This window comes from Hevea brasiliensis, chromosome 15 (genome assembly GCF_030052815.1).
Source record: "Hevea brasiliensis isolate MT/VB/25A 57/8 chromosome 15, ASM3005281v1, whole genome shotgun sequence".
In the NCBI taxonomy this organism is placed as follows: domain Eukaryota; kingdom Viridiplantae; phylum Streptophyta; class Magnoliopsida; order Malpighiales; family Euphorbiaceae; genus Hevea; species Hevea brasiliensis.
The window spans coordinates 56048695-56065710 of record NC_079507.1 but is presented as its reverse complement, the minus strand read 5'-3'; the positions used below and the strand labels follow the sequence as shown (position 1 = coordinate 56065710).

Genomic DNA, 17016 nt, shown 5'->3' with positions numbered 1-17016 from the left:
GGGATTGGAGAAGTGGGAATATGTTTATCAAGTGATTAATATACATCAGATGAACTAAGACAATTTATAAATCCTTTTTTTTTTTTTTGTTTTTCAAACTGATTGAGTGGTGGCTGCCCCGTCTACACTCGGTTCTGGTCCAATTAATTCCCAACTGGAACAGCTTGTTCGGTCAGACATACAGTGCGGTTTGATTTCGGTTCAAAATTGTTTCTGGACAATTCTGGTATAACTCTATATATTATCATATTATAATAAATTTTTAGACATTATTTATTAAAAAAAAATAAAAGATTCAAAAATAAACTCAATATAAATTTAAACAAACAAAAAAAAAATTTTTAATTAAGCCAATTTCGATTTGAAATTGCTGGTTTGAACCAGTTGATTTCGCAAGGGAAGGGCTTGAACCGACTCTCTAACTTTGATTCAAGACCCTTTCCGTTGACAAGAAACTCTGATCTCTTTGATTCAGGTAAATCACTTACACTGATTATCACTAAATTAGTCACTGAATTTTATTACGATCACAAAAATCAAATTTATTATAATTAAGCCACTAAATTTTAATTTTATTTTTATTAAATTTAATTAAATAAATTTCTATCAATCGTTGAATAAAATCCTAATATGGACTTTTTTTTATTATTATAATAAAGCCACTTTTATTCACCAAATGATCGAAATTTGTTCAACTAGATTTAATTAAAAATAAAATAAAATAAAATTTTAGTGGCCTAATTACAAAAAAATTCATTTTGTGACCATAATAAAATTCAATAACTAATTTTAGTGACCATTGGTGCAGTTTAGGTGAAAATATAATACAGTGAATCGTCAGGATGAGCTTGCCTCAATGCTTGCAGAAGTTGCCTCAAGGCTTGCAGAAGATACTTCAATGGGATCCTCTTGTTCCCAGTTCAGAATCTCCTTTGCATATCTAAGAGCATCGTTAACATTATCAGGTTCCAATGCTGTAACTGGTGAAACAAACAGCTTCTCATCAGTCAGAGAACGGAACAATCTCTTAAACTTAACTGCGATATATTGGAATGCGCGTTGAGCCAATGATGGGTTGGTGTTTCTGGATCTGCTGGTGCTGCAGGCGTTGGGATTATGACCAATCACTGGATTGAAGTCATGAAACCATTCGCAGCGGGTGAGTGGAACCTGTTCAATCTTTTCTTCCAGCAAATCAAATTTGTTCAGCATGAGAAGAAATTTCTTGTCTTCAAACGTCGGATGAGTAACAATGCTTTCAAATAGATTCTTGCTTGCTATCATCTTATTAATGGAAACCCCATTACTGTCTTCAACAAACTCATCATAGTCGATCAACGAAACACAAAATAAGACCATGTCAACATCTTCAAACATTTCCAACCACTTGCAGTTTCCTCCAAGGATTTTTGGGTGCACTCTGATGAGTTGGTACCTGCAAATGTATGTGTATTGGAACAAAAATTACAATGATAAGCAAATAAAAGAGCAGTATAGGAGCTGATAGTGAGCATATAAGGATGAATAGGTTCCTCCTATGCAAGGAAAAAAAAAAAGGAGAGAGAGAGATACAAAATAATAACTATTGTATAAAAGTGCTATCCAATGCATGTCTCTGTCTGGCTACCAGTGAAACCCCTTGAAATATACAAAAAGCAAAATACAACAGTAATACCAAAAGAGCAATCATGTCTCATAAAAGCTGCATAGAAAAGTAATGGCTAACAAATATCCCGGCATAACATTCCCTGCAAGCAAAGTACATCTGCAAAGAGTTTTCCCTAAATAAATCAGTAATCCGTATTGTACTCTCCAGACAAACCAACTGTTCACCTGCTACTGATTTAAGCTGCTCAGAATAACAAGCTATCAGTCACTGTTATCATACCACCTATAACCTAGGTCTTCCAGATGAGTTTTGTTCAGCATTGGTAATGAAGATATTTGGACATTTTATAGGCCTGTTCACTAGTTTAGGCAGTGCAAGGCAGTCTATGCTCTAACAAGAAATTAGCAATGAACAAAACAGAACTAACCTCTGCAAAGGATCATGCTCGTCATGTTCATAGATGTCTTCATCTTGCTTAGAAAATGAAAACTCCATGGAAGAAAGCCCTTTAGATGATGTAATTCCCTCAGCATACAAGATGTCCATATCGGAAGGCTCATAGTCTTTCTTTGAAATCTCAACAGCCTGAGTAGGAAGAAAACATCTGGTATTGAATAAATAGCAACAGTTCAAAAATCATAAAATGCTCTTTCCACATTCATATTTCAATGTATCCACCTCCTTTCAAATATATGGTCTCAACTCAAAACAACTAAAACATTGTTGATTGGGAATACCTACCCTTCAGCAATCAATGAGATCAAATTTAGAGCAATGACTCACATATGCATATCCTAAGAAATTTTCTTTTTCTTTTTTTTTTTTCAAGAAGAAAGTAAGAATAGAACCAACTATTTCTATTTTAGCTTTCCATCCACTTTATTATTGTTTGCACGAAAAGAAGCAAGCACATAACCAATAAGAAATCCACCATGGTACAAGAACTATGCATTATTTATGAAGCACAAACAAGAAGTTGTTATATATGGTACACGGAAAAAAGATGTAATTTGACATTGATCAGCAACAAAGCTTATTCTAGGAATTTAACCAATCGGTAATAACTAAGGATATGTAGCTTCATCCTACCCGTTCTAGGAAATAAGTGGCAGATCTAGGTAGTGATTCAAATTCATTCCTGCGGCTATATGTGGCTTGGATGGCTGCATCATTCCACAAATCCTCAACATATTGTGCATATTCACGGGTGGCAGCTGGGAATATGGCTTCCAAATTACCAGATACCATTATCTTTAGAAGCCAATCCGAGAAAGCTTTCAATCTGGGGCCAATAGAATAGATTGTTTTATCCCCAACCTGACCTGCAGTATCTGCTAGAACTAAATAATTTCAGACCTACCATAAAACAAATTAATTATGTCAAATTGTTCAGCCAAAGTAAGTCTCTTAACAATTGTGCAGACTGTGAAGGTCAAACAATAGAATTCTAGAAAATAACAGATGCAATGATGAAGGGAAAAAATTAATGGCTATTTCAAACAACCTGTTAATTTTGGAAACTACATTCTTTTTATTACACGTGCATAAGGCTTACCTACTAATTTTATAGATTGAATCACAAGCAAATTAGAATTAAAATAGCTATTTAATTTCCAGAAAATTGCTATTTTCCAAGAAAATTTCTAAGAAAATAAAAAATAGATCTAAATGTATTTATAAGTTTAAAACAAAAATACTTTATTAGATTCATCTTTCCAATTTTAAATAGGATTTGACAGTCTACTTGCAGTCATATTCCAATTTTTTAAAAAAGAAAATGGAAAACTTGCTTTTAATCTTGAATAAAAACCATGAAAAGGTGTGAAGATTCTAAGTTTTAGTGGCTAAACACGTGTTACTTTATTTTTCCACTAGGATATAAACTGCAAAATGGATAGCTCTTTTTCTTTAGAAGAAGAAAAAAAAAAAAAGAAATCCAATTTTCCCAAAATAAACACAATCAGTCTTTAAGTTTATTGGGTATGCAAATCTTTTCGCAGTATTACTATTACGAATATTCTTATTAAGTATTCAAAAACAAAGTAAGATAATTAAGAGGAGAAAATTACCCAGAAATACCAGATTATTCCAATTATGTTCGTAGACCTCAAATAATAACTACACCTATGAGATCTCTTCTTCTTTTCTCACTTCTTTAATGCACAATGCCATGGTTCTCACTTTTCAACACTATTCTTATTTCTTTCTCAGACCAAACCAGCCCTTCTTTCATCGCCAAAATGAATACTTTTGAACCTTGATCCTTCCTCTTGCAAACAACAACAATAGTAACAACTAAACTTTAATTCCAAATTAGTTGGGATCGATCATATAGATAATTTTTTGCCATTCAATCTTTTTGAAAACAAATTCCACGTCAATACCCAAAAACTGTAAATCTTTCGATACTATTTTCCTTCACGTCATTTTAGGTCTTCCTCTTTCCCATCTTACTACTTCATTCACCAACTTATCACACTTCTTTCGTATTGGAGCATTCGATACTCTACTTAAACATAACCAAACCATTTTAATCGACCATTTTTCAATTTATCCACAATGTGTGCTGCATGCACTCTCTCTTGCAAATGCAATCATCATATCCATTATTGTGTTAGCAGACATCCATCTAAACATCGACATATTTGCTACACTTATTTTATGGGTATGTTTACCTTATATGCCCAACGTTTACTCACATATTGCATAGCTGGTTTGATCATAGTTCTATGAAACTTACTTTTCACTTTATAGAGATCCTACGGTCACATATCACACTTATCACACCCTTCCATTTCATCCATCCTACCAAAGTTATTAAAGGCGACCCTCAGGCACACTTCAGACTCAAGGCTCGCCAGACTCCAATCCTAACGCCTTATGCGCCTAGAAGTGCGCCTTTGTTCCAGACACAAACCTCTAGAAAAGCATGCTTTCTTTATTTTCCCCTTTAACGAGCACTTCCAATGGCAAAAAACACTACCACTTAAACTTCATATTTGTCAATCTATAAGAATTCTATATTGACACATAAGGAAATTTTTGAAATTAGTATCGCCGGTGATAACTAATCATCAAAATCTCATCAAACCAGCACACCCAAGATCGCAAACCTCCCATATTTCCATTTTCAATACTACCACCATATTATTATCCTTTTTTAAAAGAAATATTACATCTACATCTATTTCAAGATATATGTCAAAGGAAAAAGGAAAAGTATCATCTACTAACTTGAAACTGATGTTCCTTTAGTTCTTAAAGATAAAGAAGATGAGAAAATATTGATTTTGAAAATGAGTATCGAGAAGATGAAGGTATTTATGATTGCTTGACTTTAGTTTAGAGACATTAAAAGATTATTCAAATTTTAATATAATATTTTAAACTTTTAATAGTTTATTTTTATTTTATTTGCATTGTAAAATTATTATTACTTGAATGCTTATTTGTTATTATTATTTTTTAATTGCATGTTATTTGAAGTTTGATGTAATATTCACATTTATTTGATTTTATGGAATATTTATTTATTTATTTATTTTTAACTTTTGCGTCTCACCTTGCTTAGCGGGTGCCTGTGCCTTGCGTCTAGGCTCTAGGACCCCTTGGCGCCTTAGGCACCTTGAGCCTTTAATAACTATGCATCCTACTTTGATTCTATGAGTTACATATTCATCTATTATTCTATTCTCATGGATAATAGAACCTACATATTTGAATTGATTACATTTTAGCACAAAAACTCTATCCAATCAAACCTCACCTCCATTTCTTTTATCAGAGCGAAACTCACAATTAAGAGTCAATTTTACACACAAGCTGCGTACATGACATGAAAAATAGAGGGTTTATGTTGAACTTATTTTTGTCGTGTTGACCCATTTACGACACGCTAATAATCGTGTTGTATAATGGGTTAATTCGCAAACTCAATTTGACACGTTTATGACATATTTTATTATTCATTTCACGTGTTGAAGTGAAACTCCCCCAACCTGTTTTAACCTACTAACCCGTAAATGACACTATTAGAAAATGATAAATTTGTAAATAGCTTGTTTATTTTATTTTATAATAATCGGTTTGTATTTTCTTTACTAAAATTAATTTAATTTGTGAATTTATATAATAAATTAAAATTATATTGTTTTATAATTATTTTTTAAATTTTTTTGTTAAAATATTGATTAACTAAATGATAAAATATTAATAGCTCATTTCATGTTAGATTCTATACTTTTATATATTTTTAAATTTATGCATGATTAAAAATGTGTAAATTTCATGTAATGTATTATTTTATAAAGATTAAAAGTATTCAATTGTGTCAAAACATGTCAAACGAGCTGTGTAGAGTCGTGTTAAATGGGTCGAGTCATGTCAAATCATCTTAAATGGGTTGATTCATATGAAATCGTATTAAATTTGTTGTGCCGTGTCAAATTAACCCAACACCATTTAATATTAATTGCATTCTGTCATATAACCATATATAAAAGGGTTGTATTTGTATTTAAAATTTTGACGCGATTTATTAATTGTGTCATGTACGTGATCGTGTTCATGTTCTGTCATGTCGAACATGACCCACCAACCCAAATTTTCACTCCTACGTGCAATGCATATAAGCCATCTTATTTTTGCTTAGCCTAAAACTCTTATTCTCATGAATCTTTTTCCACAATTCCAACTTTTGATTGACTCCTTCACTAATCATCTGCAAAATAACATGTACCATAGGACATCAAACATAACTAAACATTTATGAAATCAAAGTCTCAAAGTCAATACCTGATGTACCCACTGTTGTGGAGAACTTATTTGTATCCTCTTCCATTGTTCTTACACTTGTGACTGCCCCCTCATACATGTCTTTAATGATATTTACATATTTGAGATAGACTCTTTTCTTCCAGCATCTACCAAAGAACTTCCCTCAATACTTTCACATATGCTTTTTCTAGATCAATAAATATCATTTAGAGATTTTTCTTTATCTACCAGTAAATTTTTATTAATCTTCTTATAGAAAAAGATAAGCATTGTTGTAGATATACTCGGCATAAAGCCAAATTGGTACTTTGACACCTTAGTAGTGTTTCTAAGCCTACATTCAATCACTCTTGCAGTCCTCCCTCCTACAAAACAGGAGCAAAATCCTAGAAACTGGATTCACAATGGTACTCTTGTATGGTTCACAACACTATAAAAAGCAAAAAAAAAGATCACTTTCCTTACTTTATTCACTTCCCAATCTCACCCCATCTCTACACGTCTGTTCCCAAAATTTTCCACAACAACTAGATTTCCAAAACAGACCTAAGAACCTAACTACATTACTGCAATAAACTTCCATCAGCACACCTACAAGGTAGTTCCTAGTTTCCTAATCGTTAAACACTCATTCAACATCAACCAAAGTGAGCCCTAATCAACCAACAAACCTAATAACCAATACTTTTGTGCAAATAATTTATACACTTAATTCTCTAATTCCTCAACCGTAGCCGATAACAAAGACATCCATAATATAGAGAGCTTTATCTATACTATCCACATTAATAATTGGTCCTCAACTTTTAAATAGAACCAAGTTGTTAGAATGTTTTGGAACTATTGGTTCACCATTATCATATATTTCTAATTTCTTATTTTTGTCACAACAAAAAAATTTCCAAAAACATGAGCCGCAATATAATCCACTTAGGAGCTATTCTGATTGCCTTCTTATTTAACAGACCAAAAAGAAATAATCAATTTCATTCCACTCGAAAACCTATACTTCTAACAGTACTACAAGAGGATATTAAATCATCACCAACACAGGGAAGGGATATTAAATGATTTACTCTAAGATGGATGGCATTAGTATGAGGTCAAAGTAGCAATTACAAAACAACTTGACAATTGAGGCAGTCAGTATATAAATGAGGATTAACGGTCTTTGTCTTTATGGAGGCTGATTATGATAACTTACAAAATTCATGCAGAGAATTGATCATGATGGTTTATAGACACTGCATAATTCAATGATAATGGTTACCAAAAGTACTTACTGCACCATTACATATCCTAAACATGATTGTAAAATTTAAAATTAAAAAAAAATTAAAAAAAGTCAGAAAATAAGTTTGCATGTTACCTGAAGAACTACATTGGTCAATGATATGTCGCTTCTTCATAATTAAACTTTCTTCTTCAAATCGTTCACGCTCCTCAAGCAATATACCCAGATAACCATATAAATTACTTTGGATCATGAGCTTAATATTTTGACGCTCATCTTCAGAAAATGGAATATTGTAGACAATTTTTGCCTGTAAAAAATATATATGTACATAATTATTTCAATACATTGATTTCTTGTAATGCACCCAAAAATCAAGGCAGCTTCTAACAAAAGAAAAGAAATTATCAGCTGCACATGTATAAGCCACATTCTTTTTCAACAACATGATAACATCACCACATAGTAAAGTTTTTGTTAAGCTCAAATTACTTCCTAGTTATTTTTAACACACACGGATATGCACATTTAGCAGTCAGCTTCTAAAGTTTTTGTCTAATTTCCCATCAGAATTTCTCATAAGAACATAAAGCTGCTCAAAGTTTCAAGTAGGATGTTACTATCATTTTGAGATGAGATGACAATGGCTGGAAAGAAGCTACTCCCCCACAAGCTGACAATATTAGATTCACCATTTATGAATATTAATAGAATGAAGGAACCCTTGCCTGATTCTTACCTGTTTGAATATGGTACTAGTGCCAGATTTTCCATAGCCAACAAGAAGAAGTTTATAAAGTATTTTCTGGTCAAAGCTTTTTGGGGCAACACTATTCCCTTCTTCTCCACTAGGACTGGCAGAACCAGGGGGAGTTGGCAAAGACAACGCAGTGCAAATTAACTTTGCTTTTTTCTGCAAAGGATTTCATGAATATTGTTAAAAGTTAAATAAAAAAAGTCAAAGAAGGTGAAATGATTATGATATTAGAATGGTATTGGATTTAACTTATGGAGTTCTCAATTCACATGCCAACATACCGTGTCCCATATTTTCCCTTTTACATTATTCATTCCCTCTTCCTGATAGGATCCATCTGCACTAACCCAAAAGTGAGTTGTTCCTTCACATTTCACTCCTATCATCTGTGAATATTTAACAAAATGTTATCAATCGTACATGTCAAAAAAAAAAAACTTTAAAAAAAAAAAAGTCCAGCAAACAACCTGCAGCATTAATAACTCTGTTTTGGTGATCTCACGATTATTTATCAAAATATTTGTGTTTCCTTTACTTGCGTCTTGATGCATGTGACCCCCAATGCTCAACTGGGGACTAATTATTTGGCAAGGCTTCTTTCCTTCCTGTTCACCAAAAGAATAAATCCAATGTTGTCACAAAAATGAGTTAATTGCTTATCAAAATTAGAGGGAGAGCAGAGTGCAGTATTCACCTTTCCCCAAAAACCAGAGACTTTATCATACCAATAGAATCCTGGTTTTAACTTTTTTGGTGGGTACCGGCAGGTCAGCAATAGGAATAGCTCCTGTGGGGAAAGACGCTGACGATTTACGTAAACAAGCTCCGGTGGTAGTTGATTTGCTTCACAGGATCTTTCAGAACTCATTACTTGTTCAACTTCCAACTCAGGCAACAGTTGCTTCAGCATGCGAGAACATTTCCCCAAAGTCTTTCGTTTTGACTCATCGATTTTTTGACCAATGCAAGATACACATTTTCTTCCTTCTGGCATTGATCCCATTGCTCTCAACACGCACTTACAACAATACTTTGCACCACACACAATGCAAATCTCCTTCTCAGTAAACCTATTTCCTTTCAAGCATCGATAGCATGTCCCTTTCTTTCCAGGCCTTACAGCCGTTTGCCTTGCAGGGATGTTACTTTCAACCTCAGATACATCAGACTCCTCCAGAACTACACTGCTTGATTCAGGGTCACGGAAAGTTACAGTTGATGGCCTTTTGACATGGCATGGAGTTGATTCAACACAATCCTCCTCTTTTCCAGAAAAAATATCAGATGACACAGAATGGGAAGTTAAATCAGATCCTATTGATTCACAGTTTGTGGGATTCATATAATTTTGAAAATCTCCGCTCCCACCATCATTACAATCATCACAAAATTCCAGAACTTGCAATCTTCCAGATAATTCACCAGAACTGTCACGGCCATTACAAAATCCCTTTTTATCAGAGCTTCCTTTTCTATCAGATAACTTTGTTCCACAGTTGTCACCATTTGCAAATTCCAATCTGCCAGAACTTGGAACATTAGGTAATTTGGGTCCATACTCATTGCCATCTGCACAACCGAATGTACTCGATTTATCTATCCCATCGGATGATTCCCTTGGCACATCAAGGCTATTCGAGACCCCATTTGTGCCTAATTTTGGCTCCTTGGACGTTTTCTTACCTGATGATTTAGACTGTCTAATAGGTTGGATAACTGGCAACGACACGTCATTCAACAGTGAGGTTGAGGCAAGTTTGGCTGCGATTGGGATTTGGCTAACATCAACTGGCACTGCTCGGGGAATTTCATGAGTGATTGGAGGGCCAGAGTACACCACAGCAAATGAGCACGAATATTCATTATAATCATCATTTTCTTCCTCTTTAGGAGTTGATCGAGCAGCAGGCAAAATTTTGCTTAATAGCTTGGCCATCTTATAATTCCAATTCGGACTCAACAATAAACTTACAATCCCAACTATTTCAACCCCATGAAAGCATAACCCACTATTTCAATTACCCAACTGAAGCTTACCCACTAATATGAAAAACCCATAAAGCACAACCACTTAACTGAAAACCCACAAAGCAAGAACAATTTTTTTCACAAACCCAAGAAGCAAAATTAATCCAAAAACAAAGGCATAAGAAGCTGCAGTTAATTTTCAGCAAGCTCCCCCAAATACACTTTTCCGCAACAAAGAATAAAAATTAAGTAAAAAAAATGCAGATTAAGTATAACTCTGCTTGCTGAAAGAGATAGCCACAGTTGTGATGAAAGAGGAAACTTACAGGAAAATGAAGAAATGAGAAATGGGAGTTACATCTTACAAGTGAATACTTAGAAACAATGGAGATGGAGATAAGAGAGAGTTTGGGTCTTGTTTTCTCAGCGGACAACGCAAGAGAGATGAGAGAAGAAGGCGGAGAAGACATTTTCAAGAAATTAATTTTCTTTGTGGAGTTTTTCTACGTCAACGCGTTGAAGGAAATTGCCAGGAATTGATGAACGATTTGATGAGAAAGAAAAATTAAAAAAAAAGAAAAATTGGAGAGAATTTCCGCTTCTAAGTTCTATGGATTGTCATAAGGACAGACGTTTTGGCGGTTTCCTCTTTTTTCTTTTTTAGTTATTTTGTCTTTTTTTCCAAACTGAAATGGTGAATTAGGCAAATTTGCAAAATCTTATTTTATTTTAATTTATTTTTCTAATAGAGAATTATATAATTTTTCATAAAATATTATTTATATCAAATATTCAAACTCAGAAGCCTCATTCTAAAAGAATCTTATTTTTAAAGTCAAAATCGAAGACGAAAATATGAATTGTTTATAATAATCAAAAATCAAAAAAAAAATTATAAATTATAAATATTAAATAATGAAAAATAAATTATATAATCAATTTTAACTAATTTAATAAATTTAATTATTGTTATATTATTTAATATTTTTATTTGTTATTATTTAATCATTTTAAGTTAGTATTATATAAAAAAATAAAATTTTATTTTTTTAATTATTAGATAAATTAATTATGATAAAATGTAAAATAAAAGGTTGCTTTGTTCACTATGAATGTTTGACTTTGACACTAAAAGAGATGTATGACTTTTTCTTTTTTTCTTTTTTTAATTACATTAAGTAAAATTTGTTATTATTGGTAGATTTAAAATGATTTTTCTGCCGTGTTGACCACATCAAAGCGGCCATGGCTAGTGGTCTCGTCTGGGTTATTAATTTTTTATATGCACTAATTCAATGGTGTAAGCTATTTTTGGTTGATCAATTAAATTTTGAAAAGGAGATTGATTGACTATAGACTGAATTTCGCACCTATTATTATATGTCTTTAATCATCAGATTAAATTAAATTAATTAAAATTTTATAAAAAAATTTAAAAATATTTATTTTAATTTTTAAATTAACTAAATTAATATATAAATTTTAAAAATTTATTGATCTATTTGTTTATAATAACTTTTAAATTTATAAATTAAAAAAAAATAAATTGAGGGACTTAATTTTTTTTTTATTTATAAATTTTATATTTATAAGTTAATTTAATTAAATATTTTATTATATTATTTATTTATAATGAATTTATAAAAGGATTTAATTTTTTATTTTAATGTTTATAAATCTTATATTTATAAATTAATTTAATTAAATATTTTATTATATTATTTTTATTTAATTTTTAAAATTTTATTATAAATTTTATTTAATATTTTTTTAATTATTTGAATAATAAATATATTTATAAATTATTTTTATTATATTTTATTATCATTTGATTTAATTATTAATTATGTTAATTTTTATTTTACTTTACAGAAATTATCCCTAAACATGGAAACAATAACTATTTTTGTCGCATTTAAGTAAGACTTTGGGGGACTTTACATCGTCCAAGAAAATTTAGTAAAAAAAAAAAGTCCAAGTAAATTAGTGGCAAAAGTGAAAGTAAAAAAATATTAAAAAATAATAAAATAATGGCATTAAAATAAATTTTAAAAATATAAAATTAAATTAAATTAAATTTAAATCCTAATTAAAGTCCAACTTCCTCATGAGAAAATTGTATCCAACTTGTCATATTTGTATGGCTTGACCTAAAAAATTGCCGTTTGCCCCACTGCCGGTTTGCTCATCAGACAATTTATAACTTTTCCAAATCGTTTTGCTTATTCAACTACTACTTGTTAATTGCTGGTCTTAATCTATTTTTCACCCGATCATCATATAGCTTTCAACACAATTTTAATATCATTAAATTAAAATTCATTGATTTTAATTTGAGATATAGTACACCCTATGAGTTCAAGCAAGTCTTCGGAGAGTTCGGATCTTTTTGGATCGGGTCAAATTTAGATTTGTGTAATTAAACAAGGTGTTCATATAAAATATAAGAAGTTCGGATAAAAATAAATTATTTTAGAAATTGGACACAAGTTGTTAGGATGAGTTATATCATCGCCGTGAATGTCACCTAATAATATATTATTTTTCTATAATTTTTTGAATAAAATAGCTAGATTTGAGTTGGCAAAATATCGAGTATGGTGGAAAGGTATTGTTCTCTTTTCTTATAAATAAGAATCATGACAATTACTAAGATACACAATCTATTTTCCTCATATTTTCAGTACTTACTTTCTTCTTTTAAGTATTTACTAACTTGAGCGTCAGAGTGGTCTTACTCAGGCCATTGACCTCACATCTCATCTTGCTGTAGATTATACAAGAATCATTTGTCGACCCAAGAATCATAACAAACAACAGTTTAGTTATTAATTCCAACTTTTCATTCTTCAATACAACAGTATAATTAAGAATTTTTATAATTTAGTTAGATTTAGTAGTTAAAAACATACTATTTATTTGGCAGAATTAAATTTAAATTGTCACTCTCTAAATTCTTTTACTAAAATAAAGAAATAAGAATACAACATCAGGATTATTTCCTGATCTAAAGAACATGGAAGCATAATGAAACTAGAATTTACAACTTCAAAACTTGTCTGAGTATAAACATGAGACACAGATTGAATCTTCGCATCCTGTCCAGTAAATGCTGGAGTCGTTTTCCATGCTTTGCTTTTCTTCTTCTTCTTGAACCATTTTTTCCTTGCCGACTAATTAATTGGAAAATGAAGGAGTTGCGGGTATTAAGGGTTGTAAGTCTAATCTTTTGTTTGGACTAAGAGAAATTGAGGGAGAAGAAAAGGAAATAAATTTAGAATCTATTTATTTTTAAATATTATTTTTTTAATTTTTAAAATTTTTTACTTTTTATTGAAAAATAAGGAAAAATAGAAAAATTGTGTTCACTTTTCAATAATTAAAAAATAATTTTTTAATCAATTTTTTTAAAAAAAATTATTATCTTTCATAATTAAAAATTAAATTATTATAAAATATATTTCAAAACTTATTGTAATTTTAAAATTTTTAATTGCTGTTATTTTGTTTTTAAGGAAAAGTATAAAAAAATACCTTAAATACCTATGGGTTAATTTGCTTTAAATTCAATTGACTATAACTCCGTTAATTTGCTAATATGGCAATATGAAATAATATTCTTTTAATATAATGAGTCCTATAAATAAAAAAAATTTAAAAACTATAATTTAAAATTAAAATTATTTTTTAAAAAATATATAAAAAATAAAATTCCTAAGAGAGATTTCTCATCTCAAATCTGCTCCTCCTCTCATCCATTGAATCTAAACTCAAGCTTACCACCATTGGTCTGTAACTTATTTTAATCATCCTCTTCCCTTTATTAAAATCAAGATTCAAACCCAACTCCTGCCCTAGTGCTATTACGATTCAAATCCAGGAACAAATTTTGACATCTCAAATCGTTTTCTTATATCAAACCCATATTCATTGTTCAACTTTCATCCAGCTCCTCATGATAGACCCATATGATTCCGACCTCCCCATTCTCCATATGATGGGTTTCTTGTTTTTCGTCATTGAAAAAGGATTAAAGGTGACGCTTTTTTTTTTTTTTTTTTTTGCGTTCACTGCGCATTCAAAGATGGCAGAAATGAGATCTTTTTACTGTGGCTTTTGTTGTTTGTTTCTCAAGATTATTGTTGCTATTTCATTCTCAAGAAACAAACAAGAAAGAAAGTTTTTGTTATTATTGTTGAAATTTTAGCAAATTGAGACATTGAGTTCCCTAATTGAACGAGCTGCTCTACTTGAACTCAGATCCTCTTTGGGTATAAGAAGCAGTGAGTGGCTAAGGGAAACTAACCCTTGCCTGAAATGGACGGGATTGCATGCCAAACAAGAGTGTTTCTTGGATTAGCATTCAGTTTTGGAAGTATAGGACTTGATTTCCAAAACCCGAAATTCCCTCCACTTTGGGTCAATTGGTGTTGCTTTCAACGCTTATGAGATATATTCCTCTTCCATAAACCTTGATGGTGCGGTTGCAAGATTTTCAATTTAGTAGGAAATTGGATTTTAGTTATTAAGAGTTGTATAAATTTTTTAGATTATTAATTTAAATTTTTTAGATTATTAATTTAAATTTTTTTATTTTTATTATATGTGGGACCTATCAAATTAAAAATATATTTTATTAAGTATTAATGCCAAGTCAGCATAAACTGAACAATGCTAAGTTATTTGACCTAAAAATGCTAACGGTGATAAACGTAAGGTGTTATATTGACAAAAAATAAAACACAGTCCCTTGGGGTATGTTTGGATGAGGTGGGGGAAGATTAAGATGGAAGGTTAAAAAATTGTAAAGAAAGGGAAAGGTAAAGAGAGTTACAATAAAAAAAATATATAATATTTGGAAGAAGTGAATTAATAGAAAAATAAGGAGAAGTAATGTATATTCTTTATATTTGGGAGAAGGTGAATGAGGGATAAATTTAAGGGATGTAGAAATAGAAATATTCATAATTATTCTCTCTCTCTCTCCTTATACCCCAATTTGGGGTGTAAAAAAAATTGAAATTTGAGGGATAAGAGAGGGTAAAGCTTACTCTTATTTACCCTTACCCTCCATTAACTCACTTCTTCCCACCAAAACAGGAGTAAAATAATTGTTTACCCCTTCTTACCTTTATTTACCCCTCCCTCTCCCTCATCCAAATAGACCATTAAGTGTCAAAGCATGAAACTACGAGTCACTTTTTTGTACTTTTTTTATTTTTTTATAATAATATGATTAATTTTTTATTATTATAGATAAATATTTTTTACATAATTATTTAATTTTAATTATAGAAAAATTATAGTATAATTTTAGTTTAAAAAAATCATTGTTTTGCTATTTACTTCATAGTGTGTGATTATACTTTTCATGAATTTATATTTAATTGTTATGATGTTAATAAATTTAAGTGCTAAATAAATTACGAATTTATAGTTTAAAGTTCAATAGATTAAAATTTAATATTTCAAGACTCAAAAGGATTTTTTTTCTCCAATTTATAATGCTTATGCTATGATGACCTGATTATTCAACATGCAATCAATTGCAAGACTTGGAGCATATAAAAGAGTTGACTTGCCATAGCATGAACTCACCCTCGAGGGGCTCAGTATATGCACCTTTTAGTCCTTGCAGGATTATAACCCACAAATCCTTCCATGCCACTAAAGAAAGTGCCTTCAATGTATGAAGTTTTTTAATACAATTATGAGATTTCAATTATACCCATTTGCTGATCCATCCACTTGTTGGTGTGTGTGTGTGTGTGTGTGTGTGTATGGCTAGGCTGAATGGAGAAAAACATAATGATATTGCAGAAGACAGATAGGTAAGGTAATAGTAACCCCGGAAAGTGAAGGAAATGGGCTCGCATATATTGACTTGCTGGAGTTTGCACTTGAAGCCCACATATATTTGACAATTTAAGCCCGACCTTTGGTCACCAGCCCACTATATATGCTTCCCCATTCCAAGCCTACCACCACCACCGCCACCAGCAGTTCAATATGCCTGGGGCTAAAACAACATTTCCAAATTAAAGAAAAATGGGAATTACCTTATGAGGAAACAGAAAATATGAACTGTAATGAATTCCATATATAATAGAGCAATGATAATCATGCTTTTGTGGTACCAATTCCTACACCCATATGATGATATTAGACAATAATTATGGTTTATTTGAAAGAAAATTTTTATCTAGATCTGATTTATTATAAGGTTCAAGAAAAATCTTACTCGAAAATATATGTTATTTTGGGTTCATACATCTGTGTTAGCTGCCTGTAATTTCATTTTCTGGTTTGCTTCAGTCATGGGTAACTTAAAACTCTATGATACTCTGATTTCTGAACATCGAAAGCAAGCATGTGCTGATTTTTCTTTTGTTTCACATAATTAGAGATCGCCAAGGAATGAAATCTTCAATCTTCCTTTGCTAAAGAAAGTAAAAATTCCCATTTCTTGTGGACCTCCAAATATGTATCCTTTGCCAAGAACTTTCCATCAAATGCAATTATTATTCAAGCAATTGCACTTATTGGCATTTCTTTGGACGGCTAGCTCTACCAATCGAACTATACATCTATTATTCAAGCAATTGCACATGACATGTCTTTGTGAATAAAAATTCTATTAAAATTATAATTTTAATAATGATTAATTCCTAT

General features: G+C 31.1%; 1 protein-coding gene across 1 annotated transcript; it reads right to left on the bottom strand.

The window, feature by feature from the left end:
* Positions 1 to 294: 294 nt before the first annotated feature.
* LOC110665070 (extra-large guanine nucleotide-binding protein 1) lies at positions 295 to 10961 on the bottom strand. The gene is made up of 8 exons (XM_021825059.2): positions 9071 to 10961; positions 8844 to 8981; positions 8658 to 8762; positions 8359 to 8532; positions 7755 to 7929; positions 2699 to 2940; positions 2037 to 2194; positions 295 to 1435 (listed from the first exon to the last, which is right to left on the bottom strand). Exons 1-8 carry the CDS (start codon positions 10310 to 10312, stop codon positions 838 to 840), a joined length of 2832 nt encoding a protein of 943 aa, XP_021680751.2. The 5' UTR covers positions 10313 to 10961; the 3' UTR covers positions 295 to 837.
* Positions 10962 to 17016: the final 6055 nt, after the last annotated feature.

Bases quoted from the DNA above. Each gene is read 5' to 3' on its own strand.
- LOC110665070 (XM_021825059.2), bottom strand. From the start codon at position 10,312: ATGGCCAAGCTATTAAGCAAAATTTTGCCTGCTGCTCGATCAACTCCT. The intron at 8,533-8,657 runs GTATGTTGGCAT...AATCCTTTGCAG, and splicing joins AAGGGAAAATATGGGACACG to AAAAAAGCAAAGTTAATTTG. The intron at 1,436-2,036 runs GTTAGTTCTGTT...ATACATTTGCAG, and splicing joins GAGCATGATCCTTTGCAGAG to GTACCAACTCATCAGAGTGC.